Source organism: Alligator mississippiensis, chromosome 11 (assembly GCF_030867095.1).
Source record: "Alligator mississippiensis isolate rAllMis1 chromosome 11, rAllMis1, whole genome shotgun sequence".
Lineage (NCBI taxonomy): Eukaryota > Metazoa > Chordata > Crocodylia > Alligatoridae > Alligator > Alligator mississippiensis.
Window position 1 is genome coordinate 22644695 of NC_081834.1, and position 22356 is coordinate 22667050.

The 22356-nt window shown below is 44.8% G+C and overlaps 2 protein-coding genes across 5 annotated transcripts in view; one reads left to right on the forward strand and one right to left on the reverse strand.

Moving 5' to 3' along the window:
• The window catches only part of TMOD2 (tropomodulin 2), a 68327-nt gene extending 60184 nt beyond the window's left edge, over nt 1–8143 (reverse strand). The window contains exon 1 of the mRNA XM_019477537.2: nt 8061–8143. The gene's annotated coding sequence lies outside the window, so the exon portion shown is untranslated. The remainder of the gene's footprint in view (nt 1–8060) is intronic.
• A 31-nt stretch (nt 8144–8174) lies between these two features.
• Nucleotides 8175–22356, forward strand: part of LOC102573625 (tropomodulin-3) — a 53908-nt gene continuing 39726 nt past the window's right edge. For 2 of the 4 annotated variants that reach the window (XM_019477533.2, XM_014606072.3), the window contains exons 1-2: nt 8175–8251; nt 20985–21179. In XM_019477533.2, the coding sequence (XP_019333078.1) occupies nt 21054–21179 (126 nt within the window). In that variant the 5' untranslated portion in view covers nt 8175–8251; nt 20985–21053. Of the gene's footprint in view, nt 8252–9039; nt 9063–20185; nt 20297–20984; nt 21180–22356 lie in introns of those variants that run through there. The other 2 variants (XM_019477535.2, XM_019477534.2) reach the window with 2 other exon arrangements.

Sequence of the window (22356 nt, forward strand, 5' to 3'; positions counted from 1 at the left end):
CAGTCTCCTCCTGAAGACCCCCAAGGTAGGAGAGAGCACCACCTCCCTTGGAAGCCCATTCCAGATTCTGGCAACCCTTACCCTGAAAAAGTTCTTTCTGATGTCTAACTTAAATCTACTGTCTATCAGCTTGTGGCCGTTGTTTCTCGTTATTCCAAGGGGTGCTCTGGTAAACAGAGCGTCTCCTATTCCCTGCTGCCCCTCCTCCCATCCCCCACGTGAATTTGTATACTGCCACAAGATCCCCACTCTTCTCTTGTGGAGGCTGAAAAGGTCCAGGTCCCTCAGCCTTTCCTCATAAGGCCTTCCCTGCAGGCCACTAACCATACGAGTGGCTCTCCTCTGGATCCTCTTAAGGTTGTCCACATCCTTCTTGAATTGTGGCACCCAGAATTGGATGCAGTAGTCTAGCTGCGGCCTGACCAGTGCCACATAGAGGGGGAGCATCACCTCCCTGGACCTGTTTGTTATGCACCTACTAATGCATGACAAAGTACGATTAGCTCTGCTAATTATTTCATCACATTGGCAACTCATATTCATCTTGGAGTCGACAACGACTCCAAGATCTCTTTCTGCTACTGTGCTGCATCCTATTGTTCTCTGCCCACTTCTCTAACCTGTCCAGGTCTGCCTGGATTCAGTTTCTTCCCATCAGTGTGTTTGCTTCATCCCATAGTTTGGTGTCATCTGCAAATTTGGACAGAGTGCTTTCCATGCCCTCATTCGGGTCCAATGTACGAGAATTCACATAGCACTGAACTCTCCAAATAGAATGTCTAGAATGCAGTGAGTCCTGTATGAATCTCCAGATGTATTATTTGGGGTCAGTCTTGTCTTGTGTGGGAAGAGATCTGTCCAGGATGTTTTGACAGAAGACTAGTCTTTTTTTCAAGGTGACTTGTCTGATAATAATCTGGCCAAGATTCATCACTCATTTGGGGACAGTTTGTAGGAAATTTGCGTAGGGATAGCTGCTGTGTAAGAGGAGAATTCAACTCTGAGAGAGGGACAATCTTAGTATTAATTTGCAAATCAATAGCAGTCCCACTGACTTATAATTACAGCATTTTCTGATTGCTCTGGCTGTGTTTTTCATTGGCTCATCCACTAAGTTCTGGGTCTTCACAGGCTGGTTTCTCATCCCTTAGTGCAGCATTTACTGTGGACAGCTGCTGTTATTCCAAACCAACTCAATGAAGATTTGCCACAATTGGTGAGGCATCATCTGGGTTTCATCAATTTAAGCCCATAGTGGGCATCACACAAGGTTGTCAAAAGTATTTGTAACTAATATTAGTTGGTTTCTTATAAAGTGATGTATTTCACATATTCATAGAAGGAGCCATTGCGATTATAGTCCATCTTTCTGTAGGACACAGCCTGCAAAACTTCCCTGAATTAGTTCCTGTTTGAACTGCCATATATAGGTTAGGAAAACATAGTCTTGATGACTGCAAGTTATGTTGTAATCTCCTGCCTCAAGGACAAACAGTTGGTCAACTGTGACCTGAACTAAGAAATTCTAAGTTCAACAACTGACCAGCAATCATCTGGCTTAGGCTGAAAAGGAAATCTGGCCCCATGCCTTGGTTCCCATGTGAATGTCACTGAGCAGCAGTCATGTCTCATGCATAGCTATGTGGCTAGCACCCATTTGTATAATCAGCTTCATTCATATGAACCAGATGGCCCCAATTATTAAATGCTGGCCAGAAACATGTCCAGCAGACAGACACCAAGAACATTTATCTTAAAAATGAACCAATGAGCAATAAAATAAAACATCGAAATTCTAAAGCACTCTTTTAGCCTAGAAACCTACCTCTCTGCAGTGCAAAACTACATACAACAAGAAGCTGTTACTGGACTGCAATTCATGATCGAGATGTGCAGTCATTATAGGCAGGTGGTGTCAGACCCCATATTCTGACAGAATATGTTTTTGTGGGAAGAATGAGATGGATCACTTAAAGCACTATTTGTGGTTTTGTTTGTTCTTTGAAGAAATAAGAGGAAAATTAATCTCCATTAATGAAAAATTTTAAATAGTGGGCAAGTGAAGAAAAAAGTTAGGCTTCCCTCTAACAATTCAGAGACTGTCCTATACACCTTCTTAGGTGTATTTGCATTACTTGAACTAAGATTAAGGACCGAAATGAAATAGAATACCACTGTTTTACATTATTGCCCACTGTCTTATTTTATCTTTTTGTGTATCATCATATACTATATTCTGTTTCAATTATGTATAAACTAATAGAATGTATAATCTTACTGTTGCCATACCAAAAACCAGAACTCTTGATTCCAAAATGATACCTTTTATTAGACCAACTGGGAAATCGCAAGAAAATTGTCCTTTTGTGCAAGCTTTCAGGATCGAAGTCCCTTTGTCAGGCTCTGGGAAAAGTATAGATGGTACAAGATGGTAAAAAGTCCCCATAGGTAAGAAATAAACTTCATTTTTGCACAGAGGGAGCTGAAGATGGAAGTCTGAACTTCTGGGTCCATGAGAGTGTCTTTGTGAGCTGTGCTAAGTAGCTCTTTGATGTGTAGATCAGGTAGAATTCCTTCCCATAAATTAATCTTACCGCAAGTAAGCTTACTATAAGTAAGTGGTAAACTAATCTTACTGTAAGTTTTTAGCAAAAATAAATTATATAAATGTTATTTTATTATTGTTATTCTTCATTTCATTGTATTGTTTTAGTGAAAATCATAAATAAACTACTACTACAGATTTAAAAAAAATCCTATAAGAGCACATTTCTAGTTTTATTCCCCTGTGAAATCTGTTTAGTGTCTCCTTCAGTCTTTACTTGCTCAAGGAAGTGACCTTACAAGTGAACAGCAGCTTTGCAGAAAAGGGCCTGGGGGTTACAGTCGACAATAACCTGAATATGAGACAACAATGTGCCCGTGTTGCCAAGAAGGCTAATGCAGGAGTGTTGCCAGCAGATTGAAGGAAGTGCTTATTCCCCTCTATTTGGCACTAGTTAGGACATATCTGGAATACTGTGTCCAGTTTTGGGCCCCCCACTACAGAAAGGATGTGGACAAATTGGAGAGAACCCAGTGGACGGTGACAAAAATGGTGAGGGGACTGGGGCACATGTCTTATGAAAAGAGGCTGAGGGAGCTGGGGTTATTTGATCTGCAGAAGAGAAGACTGAGAGGGGTTTAATAGCAGCCTTCAGTTATTTGAAGAGTGGTTCCAAGGAGGATGGAGCTGGACTGTTCTCAGTGGTGGCAGAACAAGGAGCAATGGTTTCGAGTTGCAGCAAGGAAAGTTTAGGTTAGGTATTAGGAAAAGCTTTCTCACTAGACGACTAGTAAAGCACTGAAATAGGTTACCCAGAGAGGTCATGGAATCTCCATCCTTGGAGGTTTTTAAGACCCAGCTAGACAAAGCTTGGGCTGGGATGATCTAGTTGGGGATGGTCCTGCTTTGAGCAGGGGGTTAAATGACCTTCTGGGGTCTCTTCCAAATCTATTGTCTACGATTCTATGATAACACACACACATTATTCAGGTTAAGCTTCATCCAACCAGTACATGGTATACTGGGTCACTGGTGGTATCTAAACATTAACCTTAAATATCAGAAGATAAAATGCTGGTAGAATGGTTATCTGGGCCCTTGAGCATTGTTTTTAGTAGCAGATCTTTGCTAATCCATTCAATTTCTATCAGCCTGAGCTTCTCCACTCTCAAAAAGAGTTATTTGTTACATCTGGGGTTATCTGTTACAATGGACTCTGTAGAATCCACCGTTTCCTTTGTGAATCATTGGGGAGAGAGTTCAAGAAAGAGTTCAGTAACATGCAGATCATCTATGGGAGGGTCTCCAGAGGGTTTCCTATTTTCTACACTTTTCCTTACCCATGTCTTAAAATGCAAAACTGCATATTTCAACCACTGACAAATAAATTATTATCCTTCTGAGGACATTCTGTTTGCCTTCTCACAAATGCATTAGGCTGTTATCTTGGAAAATGGCAGCATTTTAAGGACTAAGGGAATATAACATATTGCTAAGCATTTGCAGGAGTGCTTTTGTGGTTATAAATGTGTCCCTTCATTCAACTTTAGGCTGCATGCCAGAACTACTCAGCTTCTCTTTGTGGGTGTCTCACCCTGCGCATTCACAAGTGAAACTCTCACAGTTACTATAAAACCCAGTCAGATCACCAGCTGAACACTCCCAACCTCATAAATTTGCATACAGAGAGGGTTTTATTCTGTGAGATAAAGTATTCTGAGGTTCCTCAGTCTTGCGTATTGGAGTGTTCCATGTTAAGGTCACAACAAAAGGAAAAACACTCTTAATTTTAATAAAATATAGAAAGTCAATGGATTTCACACAATCTTTTAGAACAATGTAATAGTTCTAAATTACTTGAACTTTAGATATTTAAAATCATGTACATATTACATATGATACATGGCATTTTGCACTTTATATATTTTAGGGGGTTGTTAGAAGACCTGGGGTGAAATCCTAGCCCTGTTGTAGTCAGCAGCAAAACTCCCATTGATTTCAGTAGGGCCAGGAAATCACCTAGGCAGTAAACAGATGGATTCAAGTCAAAATCTAGGAGAAAAGAGGAGCAGCACAGCACATGCTCACTGGACTGAATAACAGATTATGACATCTGAGGTTCACTCACTTGCAGCTCAACCAATGTTAATATATGCCATCATCTGCTTACAGTGCCCCTCTGCCACTCCTCAGACAGATGGGATAATCCCTGTTTGACAGAATGAATGAAACCTTTCTGACATCAGCTGTGGAAAGACATGCAAGACTGGCAGAACTGTAACCGCCCTGGATGCTCTATTTCTGACCTGGAGGCTGTTCTCATACAACAAACTTTTTTAAATGATTTGAAACGGAAATTGTGGAACAGCAAATTATCTACAGACCAGATTGCGCTAAGTATAGTTTAAACAGGGACTATGGAGTTAGGGCCTTGTTGCACCTTACACAGTAAGCCAAACAAATGCTAATCAGCTTAGTGTTGTTTGGCTTAGTGCAGCAGTCACACCCTAAAGTGAAAAACCATCTCAGGCTGTCATTCACCTGCACAGTTGTGACTTGCCACTAGACACTTGGTGAGCAGGGAGCTAGGGGCAGGACCAGCTTGCTGCTTCTGTGGGGCAGAGCGAACGCTGCAGACCTGGAGTGCCCAGCAGCCATGGCGCCTCCCGCCACCACCCAGACCAGCTCAGTGCTTGAGCTCCAAGGGGCCTGATCCTTTTTTTTCCCCTGGGGCCTGCTCCCCCACCCCCCTCCCACCTCTGCTGCCAGCCAGGTGGCCTGGTGCCATCTGAGCTCTGAAAAGGATCAGGCACCTCGGAGATTAGGTGGCACCTGGCCAGCTGGCAGTGTGAGGGGGCAAACTCCAGAGAAAAAAAGGATCAGGCCTCTTGGAGCTCAGGTGGCACCTTGCCAGCCATCAGCTCAGGCAGAGGGCAGAATGCGGGATGACCTGCCTGATCCTTTTCTTGGTGGTTTAGCTTTGGTAACACCTTTGTTCTTGGGGCCTTGTTACATGGTATTTTTAGGTGGCTTCTGGAGCTCATAGCCTCTGGATTTGCTGCATGTTAACACCTTTAAGTGATTTAAAGCACTGGTTATTCGGCTTAAAGTTATACTACTCCAGGGCACAATGGAGCTCGGTGACCATAGAAAGGCAGCCTGAGGTCAGTTCCTGCTGACACCATGCTCTACCAGGCTGTGCAGAGTCTGGCTGCTGCCTGTCCCAACCTGGCGCACCCAGCAGTGACCACAGTTGGCAGGCACCTGAAGCTTCTGACCCCCTGTAGCAGCAGGGTGGCTCTGGGCACAGAGGTCAGGTCTTGATGCTTCCTGTCCGGGCTGCGGCTGCACAGAGCAGGTGGGGAGGCTGCATCACTCACAGCTGCCTCCCAAGCCTGGTGGGGGCAGGAAATCCAGTCCCTGTACCCATGCTCCCAGGCTTGCTGTTTCCGCTGAGCAGAGCCAGCGCTGAAGCCCTGGAGCTTGCTCACTCTGCTCAGGCCCAGTGGTCTGGGAACATGACTGGGGGTGATGTACAGAGATGGGACTTCCCACCCCCACTGGGTGTGGGAGGCAGCTCTGAGTGGTGCAGCTTCCCCACCTGCTCTATGCAGCCCCAAACAGGACAGGCAGCTAAGCTCCGTGCTCTGTGCCCAGAGCCACCTGGCTGCTACAGGGGGTCTTCAGGGGCTTCAAGTACCTGCTAACTGAAGTTGCTGCCAGGACCCTGCACAGCCCAGCAGAGCGCAGGGTCAGTAGGAACTGACCTTAGGTTGCTGTGCCGCAGCTGCCGAGCTCTGCCCTCCTCCAGGCTGGCCCTACCTGGGGTTGTGTCCTAGGGGCCGAACCCTTTTTTTTTCCACTGGAGCTCACACCCTGCATAGTCACTGATGTTTTTTCTCTAAGCTGAACAACACTAAGCTGATTAATGTTGGTTTGTCTTACAGAGTAATGTATAACAAGGTTCTTATGGGTGTACTGCTTTTTTGCTTGTCTCTCCCAGCACTGCCCCTCTCCTTCCATCTTTCTCTCTCTGGCTCTCCCTCCTCCCCTGGATCTCTTATATTTTATTTTTTGTCTTCTTATACTCTGCTTTCTTCATGTCTTTTGCAGTATCTGATGAAGTCAGCTCCAATTCACAAAAGATCCATATATATCTTTTGCACTATCTGATGGAGTGTGCTTCGGGTCACAAAAGGTATCTATGTATATATGCATCTCTCTCTATATATGTACACACATACACACTTTGGTTAGTCTATAAGGTGCAAATCTACCTTGCCTTTTGCTTGACTTCAGACTAACACTGTTAACTGTGCCTCTTTGCTACTCCTCTGCCAGTAGGTGGCCAGGGAGAGCCCACAGATGTGTCCCTGGAATGTATGGCAATTAACTTGAATGAGCTGCAATTAACTTACAAACATATGCAGCATTGGGTGGGAGGGGGTTAATACATTTTATCTCCTAGACTTCACTGGTACTTTAAATAGAACAATGGACTTGTACGTCTGTAAGATCCCAGGACAAATGGCTTTCTCCCTGTAGAAATGGTGTCTGTTTACTGTGCTATAGTTTCTATTCCTGGATCTACCATTAACTTCCTTACCACCTTGGACAACTCATGTTCCACAGTCTCCTTGTGTTCAAACTGGACATAATACTTCTCTGTTTCCCATGGATGTGATGAGGTTCATTAATATTTATAAACTGCTTTGAAATGCTTAAATACAAAGTACTATAACAATGCTAGATTTAATGATTATAGCATAGGGAAAGTTGGTAAAACAGCCTATTCTAAAAATGAACAGACAATTTGCATTATAGCCCATTTCAACTGTGCATAACTTTGCCAAACTTTAGCTATTAAGGTGGAAAATTTTCCAAACTAAATGTCTGCATCCAGATGATTTTTTGAAAGTTCCAGCTGTTTTTTAAATCGAAGCACAGCAAAGAACATGTTCTATTTGTCCATGTAAACGTTCTTAGGGAAGTTTCTTTGAGACGCTCTAGCTCTTGTGTGACAACAGCAGCTTAACCTGGGGGTTGGCAACATCTTACTGATGTGGGCTGCCCTTGTGACCCTGTCGCCCACAAGTCTCCATGTCTGGGGGCGTAGGTTGTACCCGTGTACTTTCTTTTTCACGTTGTACAGACATACTCCATGTCTGGGAGCAGCTGGCTCTCTGCAACCCTTGGTGCCGATCTCCATTCCCTGTGCAGTGAGGAGAAGCACAGATGTGGTAGGGCACAGGGCCGGATTGACCCTTTAGTGGGCCCTAAGCAAACAAACTCGTGGCCCCTATCCTTTTCACTCAATAATTATAATATGCGAAGTAACCACAGCTGGGGGGCAGCAGGGTCTGCAGCGGAGGGGAGCGCTGCAGAGGGGATCGGCAGCCTGGGCCAGCTCCGTGCCACCGACCCCTCGTGCTACTGTGGGAGCAGAAGGGCCAAGTGTGGCCCTGCCTCACAGGAAGGGGCCCCTTCTGCCATGTCCCCACACGCGGCTTCGTACCTGCCAGGGTGACGCTGCCTGGGAAGAGGCAGGTGGTCGGGCTCCGCGCCTCTTCCCCGGCCTGGCCTACAACTCCCATGATGCTCGGGGCTGCCCGCGCTGGAAGCGAGACGGCGCGTGCGCAGTGGCGGGGCGGGGTGCACCGCCTAGCTGAGCTCCGCCGCGCCGGGCAGGAAGCTGGTGCCGCTGCGGTGAGTCCGCGGGCGCGGGGCGCAGTCCCCCCGCCCGCCCTCTGCCCTGCTCCCTGGCGGCGCGCCGGGCCCTACTCCCGGGGCTGCCTCTCTCCGCACAGCGCCCTGCTCCCCAGCCCCAGCGCCGGGCACTGCCCCCGCCCCGCCCGCGGCGGCTGGGCTGGGCTGGGCTGGGGGCACCTACACAGGTCCGGCCCCTCGGGTGCTGTTTGGTGGCAGGGTGCGGGGTTGGGGACCTGGCAGAGCAGGGGCGCCGCCTGCCAGCTGCAGGTGAGCCGCTAGGCTGCAGGGAGAGGCTGTGGCAGGCGGCAGCTCCTGTGAAAGCCAGAGCCCGGCTGCCCTGAGCCCGCAGCCCAGCCAGGCCTTCAGCGGAGCACACAGGCCGGGGGGTTGCACCCCGCCGCGGGCCCTCTGCAAGGCGGCAGAGCTGCACTCGGGTGCCTCGCGCTGCTTGGAAGAAGACGCTTGTGTCCCCGTTTGCCCTCTGAAGTAGCCTGCGTGTGTCAGTGCTTCTGTGTGTTCATGCTTCCCTCGGTGTCAAAGTAGCCATAGCAAACGCTTGGGATATAACTTTGGACCTACGAAGCTTGGCTTGCGGGGTCAGGGACGCTGCACTAATGCTTCTGGCCTGGCTGGCGTGGGCTGCCTGCACCTTTGCAGCGCAGTCGGTGAGGAGTGCTCTTCCAGCACATGCATGGTTAACTGAAGGGTATGTGCTGTATGTAGCAGTGGTGTAAAAGTCTTCCGGTAACGAGAACGGCAGTAACTCTCATGAGACTGCGTCCAAACAGGAAATAGGCCCATTATAAAGGTATGTTTGCATCTAGATGCGTGGCTTGCTTGCCTGACAGGGTTCTTGAGGCCCCTTTGCAATGTAAATATTCATTTACTCGCCTGCTTTCCTTTGCCCTGTGGATCTCATGTACAAGTTTGTGTCTTTGGCCTCTGGCAGGTAAATTACAGCGTGGTCTTTCCAAAATACAGCATTGAGTTCACCAAGTGAGAGAATTGAGTTTTTAGTTAGGGTGGGGACAGTAGATACCAATGCTCTTACCAGGAGAGGTGAGTTAGAAAATATTTGGACAATCCCTGTATGTAATTTAAAACATGAAAGCAGAGTGCAAACAATTGATATGGCTGTATTTACACCAGGATATTGCAAGTAGAGACAGGAAAAGAAATAGTATGTGGGGAACAAAGATGATTTTGCAGAAGGTAAGGTAATGTGAAAAGGGTTTAAAGTAAACTTGCTTTATTTGCAAACATCCTAATCATCTAGATTTTGCTGAGTTCTGTAAATAGTTGCACAGAAACTGATAAAATAGTTGATTGGCACAGACTAATCTTATAGAACTGCAGGGGTGGTGTATGTGTGTGTTCAGCTGATAGCTGCCAAAGCTTAGGGTTGGATTTTCTAGAAGAAAATAAAAATGGAAGCGCCATAAGGTGAATTTCTTCTTTTTGTTTTCAGTTTTTTCAGTGTACTGGGAGGTTCATCTTAGGTTCAAAACTGACTGTGAATGTCTGAATGTGTAGAAGTGTTCAAATAGTGCATGTCTGAGACTTGTAACTGGAACAGCAGTGGGCAGTTTATGTAGGCAGGCTGTATTACATATTGGTTCCCGTGGGCAGCTTATCCCTGTTAAGTAAAGGAAAAAGGGAGAAGTTAGACTAGATTCCAGCTGAAAAGCCGGAAGTGAAACAGGCTTCCTGTATTTCTCTCTGTGTGTGCTGTTAGAAGACAGTACCTGTTGTTGAAAATGCTATATGTATAAAGCAAATGGGACTTTCAGGAGATGTGGTTTTAAGCTTTGCAGTTGATTTCTGCTACAGGCTTCCTCCTCAGGACAGTCCCTGACTGCAGGATTTTGGGTAACTTGAATTACATACATCAAGGCTTGTTATTCTGGGGTGCATCTCTCTCTCTCTCTCTCTTTCTCTCTTTCTCTCTCTCTAGGTATAGTATCCAAACAGGACATTGGTGACCATGGTCTTCCACAGATCTCTTCTCTTTGAGGCATACAGAATTTCTAGTGTCAATACATTCATCCATTTAGATAGGCTGACTTATGTCAAACGTCTCTGTCTTCCGTAATCTATCCTTCCTTCAGTCTTTCCAGTTGCAACAATATTTTCAATTTCTGTTTCCTTATAACAGTGTCCAAGAAACTCCAGCTGTCTCTTTCCGATGTTAATCAGTAGCTTCTGTCTGCAGCCTGCTCTTAAGAAAATATCTTCATTGAAGTGTGACTTGCCCAGCATATCTTCAGAACCACATTCCACTCGTTTCAATTCTCTTTACTATACTTGACAATAGTGTCCAATAGGGGTGTGCCGATAGAGATTTTTTGGGCTGATATTGATGGCTGTTTTTTAATGAGCCACAGTGGCCGATACCAATTCAATTGTCGATATGCAGCCCAGCAACATGGAGAGAGGTGTACAGCTTGTAAGTCTGTTGGGAGGGAAGGGGCATGGGGGGGCAGACTGAGGCCCCTGAAGTGAGGGAGGGAGTGGGTATGTGCCCCCCCATGGATCTATGTGTGGGGTGAGGGTGGGCTGCTGCTGCAGGCAGCACTGGGCTGTTCTCAATGGGGGGGCAGCAGTGGCGCTGTGATGGGGGGGCTATGGTGAATTTTGGGGTGGCTGTAGCCCATCCTGTAGCCCCCTTCCCAGCACCATCGCTGCCTGTCCTGAGCACAGCCTGGCTCACCGCCCCCCTGGGAAGAGCCTGGTGCCTGCAGCCTGCCCTTGCCCTGCACACAGATTTCAGGGGCACACTCCCCCCATTCCCTCCTGGGTTGCATGTAGTGGCAGGAGCTGTGCGTGCCTCCCCCCCTCCATAGATGAGCGACGGCTCTGTCCCATGTCACACCCCGGCTGGTCACCACCCTCCCAACCCCAGAGCCACTTCCACTCCCTGTCTCGCTATGGGGGCCTCCGTCTGCCCTTCCCCCATGACAGACTTACCAGCCGGACGTTGCTTTCCGTGCCGCCAGGCTGTGCTCCTGGCTGCCTGCATGCTGTGCTATGGCTGCACATGAATGCGGCATTTATTGGTGACGTTATCAGCCACATCAGCCAAAAAAAGCCAATTACTCATAATGTCAATTTTCATAGATTCATAGATGTTAGGGTCGGAAGGGACCTCAATAGATCATTGAGTCCAACCCCCTGCATAGGCAGGAAAGAGTGCTGGGTTCAGATGACCCCAGCCAGATGCCCATCTAACCTCCTCTTGAAGACCCTTTCCTTTTATTGCTACTGATCTAATATAATATGGATGGATGTATCAGTGCACCTCTGTTATCCAGCATTCTGATGCATACGTGAGGACTAGTATAACAGCAATCCAAAACTCTTAACTTCATCCCTATAGAAATGTTACTACGTCAATATTTTTTTCATTTTCAGAAATGCATCTTTTCCCAAATCTGTCTACACTATACTATAAGCTGTGGCATTTATCAGTGGTCATAATACCTGCCCTGCAGATAGTAAAGTAAGGGAGACTTGAAATGCCTTTTAAGTAGGGTGCATTGAATTATGCACCTCATCCACAGTGTCCCCAGAAGCATTATCATCTCTACAATGTTTTCAGGTCAACAAAAGGAGAAGACCAATATTCTTTAATTAGTCTTTTGTGTGAGATTTCATAATGTTATTTACTAGGTTATTTGACTTTTCAATCTATTTCTTTGCTACTTAGTTTTATCCAACATGACTCTGTATCTGGATGCCTATTACTTAAAAACAAAAACAGACAATGTAGTAATAGCATGATCATCCTGCTGGCCCTGCCCCTCTGCTCTCCAGCTTGAACAGGGTTGGGGACAGACCTGGCAAGAAACTGGCAGGCATGGCCCCATTAAGGCGTAGTGGGCAGGGTGGGGGTTAATTCTTTCCTCCTTCCCCTCCTCCCTCACGGCAGCCGGGGTCTGCCTGTTGCCTCCAAGCAGCAGAGGGAGCGGGGGCTGGAAGGCCATGGCTGTGGTCCCTGGGGGACGGAGGGAAGAACTGACCCCCTTATTCAGCCCTGGTCAAGGCAGCTGCACAGTTGGACCATGGGGACAGAGCCGTCCCTGGCAGCTTCAGCTCAGTGACAGGGTGGCTGAGCCCTGTCAGGAGCACAGTCTGTCCTTGCATGCGTGGGCGGTGGCTGGCCAGGCAGTGGCTTACCCAGGCCGGCTCGGAGGCACCAGCAAGCCCAGAGCCTGGCAGCCACCCACTGCAGGGGTTCGCTGTGGACCCACGAGCCCCCACGGTGCCTCTGAGCCAGCCCAGGTAGCCCACTGCCTGGTTAGCTGCTGGCCGTGCACACCAGACCAGGCTGCACTTGCTGACAGGGCTCAGCCTCCCCGTCACTGACCTGCAGCTACTGGGGTGGCTGCCTTGGCCGGGGCTGAGCGAGGCTGGCCCAGACTGTGGGGGTGAGGCCATTCCTTGCAGCTGCAGTTCAGTGACAGCCATTCACTATGCCCAGGCCGGGCCAGGCCTGCCAGCCCTGCACATAGTCCTCCTAGTCTCTGCCCCCACCGCCAGGGAGCAGGGGGGAAGGATGAGGGGGAAGAGTCCCTCTCCAGCACTGAACAGAGCTCTCCTCCCTGTCCTGTGGGAGGAGAGGAAAGGAGGAGCAGGGGAAAGAGTCCCCTTCCAGGGCTGGGCAGCCCTGCACAGAGTCCCTCCTCCCTGCCCCACATCGGGTGGGTGGGGAAAAGGGGGGAAAAGTCCCCCTCTTGGGATGGGCAGGGCTGTGTTACCCGACTGCTGCTGGCTGTCAGGGAGCTGCTGGGGCAGCAGAGCTCTTCCCTCCTCCTCCACCGCCACAGGGGTCTGGTCATGCTCACTCTTCCCCCACCCTCAGAAGCCTGCAGGCCAAGGTTGGGGTTTAAACCCTTCCTCAGTCTTACTTGGGCCTACCCAGGCATGCCCTCCCCTGCCAGCTCAGCTTCCCTGTGAAAGGAAAGGGAGGGCTGCTTTAGTACCCCCAGGCTTCTGTCCTGAGCCATCACAGGTATATTATACCTGCATTTCTGGAATGAAAAGGGGATGTCTATGCACTTGCAAACCAGTTCAATCTCTGTAGGTTAGACTAATCTACAAAGATTGAATCAATTCAGGCTCAGGCTTTTTAAATGTCTGTCCCTAACAGAAATGTTGCATATTACTGTTCACAGGGGATCACAAGATTACTATCTTAAAATCCAAATTTGCTGGTTTTGTACTCTCGTTGACTTTGCAACAACTTAAAAGCAATGCTTCTAGTTTCAATAACTTCAGATTAGTTAATGACACTTAGAGCATTTAATACACTCTTTGTAAACATTTGCATGTTATCTCATATGTTGAGAGTTAAAGTTGCCACTATTGTTAGACTTCCCTGGGGAAAAGCTGTAGATTAAGCTTCGTTAAGCAGCTGGAGCTGTTTCAGGGTTCTGATTGGTAGTAGGCATCTGCCCAGGCTTTGATTGATGGTGAAATGCTGATAAAGGGGGCTTATGGACCGCACGTTTTCCACTTTATGTTTGTCCAGAGGCTGACTGGGGAAAGTCTCACAAGTAACAAAGGAGGTTAAAGGGAGCTCTGCAGGCACTGGCCAAAAACAACTCCAATTATTTTTATGATGTCATTTCTATTTTAAAACCTGAGTTAAGGGAACTAGCTTACAGTGAACTTCAATAAAAATTAAGAACTCAATTCACCCTGCCCCCCAATCAGACCTAGGACTACAGTAATGTTAGGGTCCTGAGAAACTATGTCTTTAGAGGTGCTGGAAACTTAAATTCTGAGGGATGAGTGTTTAAAAAATAACTTTTGTTAAGCCTTTAATACTATTGTATGCTTTATAATTGAGAACATACGGAGTATGTTGTGTTGTGAAGAGATGTGTGAAAATGGATCAGAAGTCTTTCCAAGGATGATTCAGATCATGAATGTAGAAAAGCACTCCCTTGTGGTTGCATCTTTTCATCTCTCTCCCAGCCATCAGCAGCGTGACAGTAATTTTTTATTTTTGTACAGTATAACCTCATAAATCCGGACCTTAAAAATACAGAATTCTCAAAATTCTGGCACTTTTTAAGCTTGCATGTGGCTGCTCCCACCACCATCCAGCACCCTGTCGTTAACAGGTGCCCCCACACCAAACTGGCTGCTGCTCTGGTTTAAAAAAAATGGACTTTTAAAAGTTCCGGCAGGTGCTTGGTCCTGAGCATTCCAGGTTTATGAAGTTATACTGTATTTTTCATTGCTCTTCATGGTGTTCTAACCCAAGGCCCTCATTGTCCATCAACAGAAGAGTTTAAAACAAACTGATGAGTAGCAACTTAGTGCATCAGTTTACTTTTAGAATGTATATTTCCAGTGTTGAATGCCAGCAATTATTTTTAATGAAAGTTAAAGTTGATTGAGAAGTGATGGCTTTGCCTGTTCCTGCTTTCCCATGTTAACTAAGTTTCCTGTGTTAATGCACAGAAATGTGACTGATGAACAGGATAATATAGAGTTCAGGGTCAAGTATATTGTTAATAATATCTTAGCTTTATATTCTAAGGAGAGAGAGTGACTTTTCAGGGTTTTCTTTGCGCACAGTTTAAACATTTAAAGTGTTAGGTTTGTTGCGTAATACTGTTCTGTGACATGTACACCAGCAGCAGGTACAACTGCAACACTAAAGATGCTGTGGCTGAGGTGGTTGATCTTCCCATGTGCTTCCTAGCAGGTGTCAGTGAAAGCTTACAAATGAATGGCAAGCATGAAACCTCCTCACTGCCCTGGAAATTTGCTAGCCTTGCAGATGACCTGATCACTTGGGAGTCTTGACCAGCTGCACTGCACCTGGATATGCTACTAGCAGGGCCACACAGCCAGCTAAAACAGCATTTCGAATTGACATAGTAATCATATGTATAGCATAATAAATAGAGCCCATGGAAACAAAAGTCTTATATAGAGTGGTCAGGTATCCAGGTTGTAGCTGTATTGGTCTAGAGGAAAAGGCAATTAGGACTCATAGTAGAGATGATATCTTTTATTAGACCAACAAGATTTTTGCAAATAATTCAATAATTTTTTTTTTGCAAAAATCTTGTTGGTCTAATAAAAGATATCATCTCTACTATGAGTCCTAATTTGCTTTTATATGAAGTGGGTAGCTTTTTGCCCATTTTCACCAAGATGGTATATATGTGGGGAATTGTGGCTGACAGTGCTGTTTGACAAATACACACATGGAACAAACAAAACCCTGTTGAAGAAATGACTTGATACTAATCAAATTGGCTTTGGGGGCAGGTTTATGCTCTGATAGGCTTGGTCAATTTTTTATCATCTAATCTTAGTCTTGCCACATTCACTGACAATCCTGTAAACTGAATGAGAACAAACATGCACAAGCTTGAAGATTGTATAAAATTAACTTGGCACTCAGTATGCAGCTTGGTCACTAACAATGATGTCTAATTAGCAGCAGGAAATGTGGTTCTTCAAGATGTACTTAATGGCTTAAATTGAAAGGAAGGGAAAAACATTCTTGTTCCAGGAGTCATAAGTTTGCATGCCTTTTGAGTGGCATCTTCTGCAATAATTATTGTTAATTATTCTGCAAATACTGAGAGTCTTTAACAAAACAGCTACAGCAATACAAAGCTAAGACAACTGGCACTTCTTTGTACCTTAAATATTTTTGTGTACCGTAAATATGATTGTCTTTAACTCTGAATCACCAGTTTGGAACACGGACAGTTCTTTGCTTGAATGCTTTCAGTTAAAACATCTCTTCCTAATAGTCTCTCAAAACATAATAATGCTTTTCTACTTTAGCCTGCTGTCCGAGAAGCGTAAACTTACAACAAGGTAACTGTTAGGATGAGGGGAGTCCTGGCAGAAATTCTTTGTTTACTTTAAATTACTAACACTTTCTCATGGGGTTTTTTTCAGTCTTTAGAGAATTTAGCTTAGGTTTGGTCATAATAGCTCAGAATTTGGATGTCCTGCCAATACCACATGCTCAGTCATGGTTAGCTTTGGTGTTTTCTATTGGTAATGCTTTTCTTTAGCAAAACATTACATGATAATAATATAAGAACACCCTGAACAAAATTGTAGCCAACTGTAAATGCAACAATACAATAAGCCTGTATTTTGATCATGCATGTAAGTTAACCCCACATTTTCAGGTTCAACTTCAGTGAATATAAGTTTGATAACTACAGGTCCTTGAACTGTTGCTGCTTTTAAAAGTTCTGAAGGAGAAACAAATAACCAATAAATGACCCAAGAAGTTAAATATACTGAAAAAATATAAAATGAAGACTGTGCCGAAGAAAGTTATGATTTTAGTATTTAATTTTTTTTTTTTGTATGCCCAAAGGTACTGGTAAAACAGACTTCTTTCTTATGTTTGCTTATTGTCCTTCTCACCTTTGGTGGAATAGCTCATGTGACTGGAGCACTGTCATGGATGAGTACGAACTGTTCAGAAAGGACAGGCAGGGGAGGAGAGGAGGAGGAGGAGGAGTTGCACTTTATGTAAAAGAGCCATATGATTTCTCAGAGGTCCAGTATGGAACTGGAGATTGGCCTGTTGAGAGTCTCTGGGTTAGGGTCAGAGGGGAGAGCAACAAGAGTGATGTGGTGGGGGTCTGCTGTAGGCCACCAGACCAGGAGGAAGCGGTAGATGAGGCTTTCTTGAAACAGCTAGTGGAAGTTTCCTGATCACAGGCCCTAGTTCTCAGAGGGGACTTCAATCACTGACATCTGCTGGGAGGGCAATCCAGGAAGTTTTTGGGAAGTGGTGTTGGGGACAACTTCCTGGTGCAAGTGCTGGATCGGCCAACTAGGGACCATGCTCTTCTTGCTTGCTGCTCATGAGCAGGGATGAATTGGTTGAGAATGTAGTAGTCAGTGAATGGCAACTTGGGCAGCAGTAACCACAAGATGATAAAGTTCAAGATCCTGAGGAAAGGAAGGATGCAGAGCAGCAGAGAAAGGATTCTAGACTTCAGAAAGGCAGACTTCAAGTCACTCGGGGAACTCATGGGCAGGATCCCCTGGGAAGCCAGTCTGAGGGGGAAAAGAGTCCTGGAGAGCTGGCTGTACTTGAAAGAAGCCTTACTGAAAGTGCAGGAAGACCAGCAAGTATGGCAGAAGACCAGCTTGGCTTAGCAGGGAACTCTTCAGTAAACTAAATCACAAAAAGGAAGCTTATAGGAAGTGGGAATTTGGACAGACAACTAGGCATGAACATAAAAGCATTGCTTGGGCATGCAGGGATGAAGTCAGAAAGAACAAAGTGCAATGGGAGTTGCCGCTAGCAAGGGATGTAAAGGGTAACAAGAAGGGTTTCTACAAGTATGCCTGTAGCAAGTGGAGAATCGGGGAAAGCATGGGTCCCTTACTGAATGGAGGAGACAACCTTGTGAGAAGACACTGAAAAGACTGAAGTCTTCAATGCCTTTTTTTTGCCTCAGTCTTCACAGGCAAGGTCAGCTCCCAGACTACTGCAAGGGGCAGAACATGTTGGGGAGCAGGTGAGCAGCCCTCAGTGGTAAAAGAAGAGGTTGGGGACTATTTAGAAAAGCTGGATGTGTGCAAGTCCATGGGGCTGGATGGGATGCACCTGAGGGTGCTGAGGGAATTGGCAGATATGATTGTAGAGCCACTGGTCATCATCTCTGAAAACACGTGGTGATCAGGAGAGGTCTCGGATGATTGGAAAAGACAAACATAATGCTCATATTTAAGAAAGGGAAAAAGAAAGATCCTACTGGGAACTACTGACCAGTTAGCCTCACCTCATTCCCTGGAAAAATTATGGAGAAGTTCCTCAAGGAATCCATTTCTAAGGAGAAAAAGTACATGCTATTGTGTATTGTCTTTACATTTTTACAAGTATTCCAATAAAAATAATTTATTTCCACATAAAGCTTTGAATTTGTTTGAATATAACATTTAAACCACATTAAGTGTGCTGTATTGAATTTTTTTCCTAATCAAATATTTCAGTTCCAATACATGTGGCTATTGAGACATAAAATTATCATGGGGGTACTTTTAGTTTAGTTTACTAAATACAAGTCAAATAAACATGCTAAATCAAATCACACTGTACTTAGGGCATTGGAAAATTTTCCAGTTCAAAATTTTCCAGAAAACCCACATCTCTGAGCAGAATAATCGCTTTCCTTGACCTAATGGCAACAATATCTACCAATACAGCACCTGATGCCATCGGCCTTCTTGGTAACAAGGGCACACTGCTGGCTCATATTCATGTGATGATAAGTATTTTTAATTTGTTTGGTACGTGTATGGGGAAACAACTGCATCTTGAGCTACCAAAGGTCATGTTGTTTGGAAAAGCCTATTTGCAGAAGCAAAATGAGTAATGTGTGAAATATGTATACTCCACGTGTGTGGAATAGGACTTTCCACATTGTATTGACAGGCTGGAACAGCTAGACTGACTGATTGCATGCACAGCCTTCCTGTAGCTTGTTCTGACCAGAAACAGACGATTACAAACGTTTTTGCACTTACAGACCTTACCTGGGTCTATCTCGGGAGTGGGCAAAATGGTGAATCCAGCCAGCGTCTGGACTCCATTTCCCAACAGCCCCTGCCCACATAGCTGCAGCCAGTTTCAGTGGAGACCCCCGGAGTGGTGCTGTGACAGAACGGGGCCAGGGTTTCCATGGAGACCAGCCGCAGCACCACCGGCAGGACGCACAGCTGGGCAGAGGCTGGGATCTTGAAGTGGTGACAGCGTGGTCTGGAGCTGGGCTAGAGCTATAGTCCACTGTCTGCATGCCCTTGTTGAGAGTGTGGGGGCAGCGGATTGCAGCTCTGCTCTGGCTCTGGACCATGTCGTCCCTGCCGCAAGATCCCAGCCCCAGAGCAGCTCCCTGCCCAGGTCTGCCCAGCCAGCACTGCTGGGGCTGGTCTCCATGGAAACCATGGCCCCATGCTGTCACAGCGTCACCGCTGCTGGGAAATGGGAGTCCACTGCAGGCTGCCCACCCCTGGTCTAGCTCATTTCCAAAGTCTGTAATCTGATGCACCTCTCTGGTTTTACCACTTCAGGAAAAACTGAATAGTTATGTATTCTAGTTCTCCAGTCTAAGCCCAGCCTCTTGTCTTCAGTTTTTTGCAAGCTCTAAGATCAGTAGTGATCATTATTTTTCTTATTCAGGATCACATTTTCCACTTTATTAAGAGATGGATAGTCAGGGAGGCTAAAATTATGAGCAAACTAATTAGGATAATAAACAAGGACATATAAGTCAGTAATAACTGCAGAAGAAGTTCTTTCTGCCTACGCCTGCTGAGTCATATTCCTGCACTAGTGAGTAATATTTGGTTTGTCCAGTCAGCAAATGAATGACTCTATCAAATTATATGCAGTTTTTGTTTGTGTTGGGTTTTTTTGTTTGTTTGTTTCCTAACTATCAGTAGCCCAGATATTTAAGGAAGCCCTTAAATTTAGTTTAAGTGTCTATTTGCCTTTGGAGAGCAAAAGATAGTGAGAATTATAAATTAAATATTTTTAGGTCTAGTTTTTTCTTCAGATGACTTGCAGATAATCATCATGGGCCCAAGAACTGACATTGAGACTTTTTTTGGATTATTTAGCTAAAGTTGCATGTTAAATACCACCAATTTTGAAAATCATACACATTTTTAGATATAACAAGTCCAAATGCAAAATTAATCTAAAATGTTTGACTGTGTAATTTGATAGCCAAACAAATTGCTTGCCAAAAACCAGTTTTGTTTCTATTTTCATATTCTGAAAAGAGTATTCCTGTAGTTAACATTTTTTCTAGCTATAGCATGATGGCCTTGTAGCAGTGTCTGTTGCTAAGGATGCCCAACACTTCTCATTATAAGGTCTTTTTCCCCAGTCTTAACTTCGTCAAACTTCCTATCTGTGGGCTGAAGTTTCCCATTCCCGGTGTCTACTTCTTATCTGATGTATTTTGATGATATCAAATAGATGACACGCAGACGCACACAAGCACTCATATCTTATGAGAACAAGACCAGGTAAAATAGGTTTTCAAGGGTAAAATTCTGGAAATTTTATTTGGAAAGTTCTTTTGCCCTTATAGGGACTTGAAATTTGACAGGGGAGCTTGCATAATATGGGTATTTTTGCTGACCATAGGAAAATGCATCCCAAACCAGCCAATTTATAAGCTTGGCAAAAATTGCAGTTTACAAATTCAGAAGAAACTTGGTAGAACCTAATAGCTAAAATCTCCAAATATTCTGTCTGCGGTGAGCAGGCTCCTCATAGCTTTTAGCACTAACCAGACCTTGTATGTGCCATTCCTACAAGGCAAGTGAACAGACTCTGTGGGGAGAGGGGATGGCTCTTTCCAGGTAAGCAGAGTAGGTAGGACTGGGATGATAAGTTGCTTTTTTTCTTTTTGCTAAAGTTTAAGGGCTGTTGCTGATGTCAGTAGCGTAAATTTAAAATGATACTGACTGTATAAGTCAAAACTTGTTTTACTGTTCATGATAGTGTAGAATGATGAGAGTCCCCTGTACCAGTACTAGGATGCTTGCAGTGTTTAGCGAGCGCAGTGATGAGCATTATAAAAACTTCACAGTGTGCAATGAACAGAAATACAGTTTTTATAGGAAATATATTTGGAAGCTGGATGATACCTAGGGATTATTATAGTTGCTTTATTGTGCCTCCTCTTGTTTTTTTTGTTTTTTTCTATAGGTCTGTTTAAGAGCAAAACACAGCCCTTAACTGCCAGTTTGAACACCTCAAGTGACTGCTACCCAAGTCATGACGCTCCCATTCCAAAAAGACTTAGACAAATACAAGGATCTTGATGAGGATGAAATTCTGGGCAAGCTTTCAGAAGAAGAATTAAAGCAACTGGAAACTGTTCTGGATGACCTTGACCCTGAGGTGGGAATTGGGAAAGTGAAGAGTCTTTTGTATCACTCTCTTAGAAACTGTTTTGTTACAAACTTTTACCTTTTGCTTTAAATTAGATTTTATTGAAGCCTTTCAGTACAGTGGCATCTTCTTAACTTGATGGAATTAGAAATAGTAAAAATTGTAAAATAACCTGGAAGTCCAGGGCGATTACATCAAGCTTTTTAGGAAATTATTTTTAAAAGGGAACATTTCTAGTTGGTGACATTCCTGATTTAGAAATTCACTTGAAGGTGGATGGTTTGACGACATCCTCTTGCTTGCTTTTTATTACTTAAGTTTATGGCTAAAATCAAGCGATGTTACAGAAGACAACGTGCTTATAGTTTCTAAAGGACTCAAAGAGGATGGATTAGGATTATGCTATGAGACATAGACCTCTAATAAGGGAAATAGGATCTGACTCTTGCCTTTAAAAAATCACATTTACAATCTATGAACAAAAAAAGATCAATTACAATATAATCTTCTACTCCCATGATTTAGCTTTCATCTGTCAATTTTGTGCTCACGCTCTCACACCATGACAATGTCGCACTCAATATTTTAGATGTTTGTAGTATAGTCAGTTTAGGTTTAAACTTGATACAGAGGTACCACTCAGCAGAATACCTTGTTTTATAGCTAGGTTTTTCTTGTGGGCTCCCAAGAGCAATGTTACGATCATCTACCTTTAATTTGGGTGACCCACATAATTTTAACTGTGGAAAATTGACAGTCAGGGTAAGCTGTTTTATTTGGTTTGGTTGGTTGATATGTATTTATTTATTTTCACGAAATGATCATTGGAAATCTCCCCTCTTATATTTTTTTCCATTCCCTGCTTCTCTACACAGCTTTTCCTCCAACTTTCTGTGCAGTTGCAGAAAGTATTGAATGTAAATCAGTCTGTTGCACAGAAGCACTTTCATGTTGCTGGCTTTAGCTGTGTTGACTAGAATAGACATTTGTTTTGTGGATGTAGATAAAGTTAGATGTTAGTGTTGAAGGAAGCAGCCTAGGGAGTGTTCATTCAGCTTGTAACTAGTGGTTCATTCATTCCTAGCTATTCATTCAGATGGGGGAATTCATGTTGAAAAAGAAATGTCAATGACTTCTGTGTGAGCCTAGTTCTGAGAGCTATGATACTTCTCAGGCTGGAACTGTT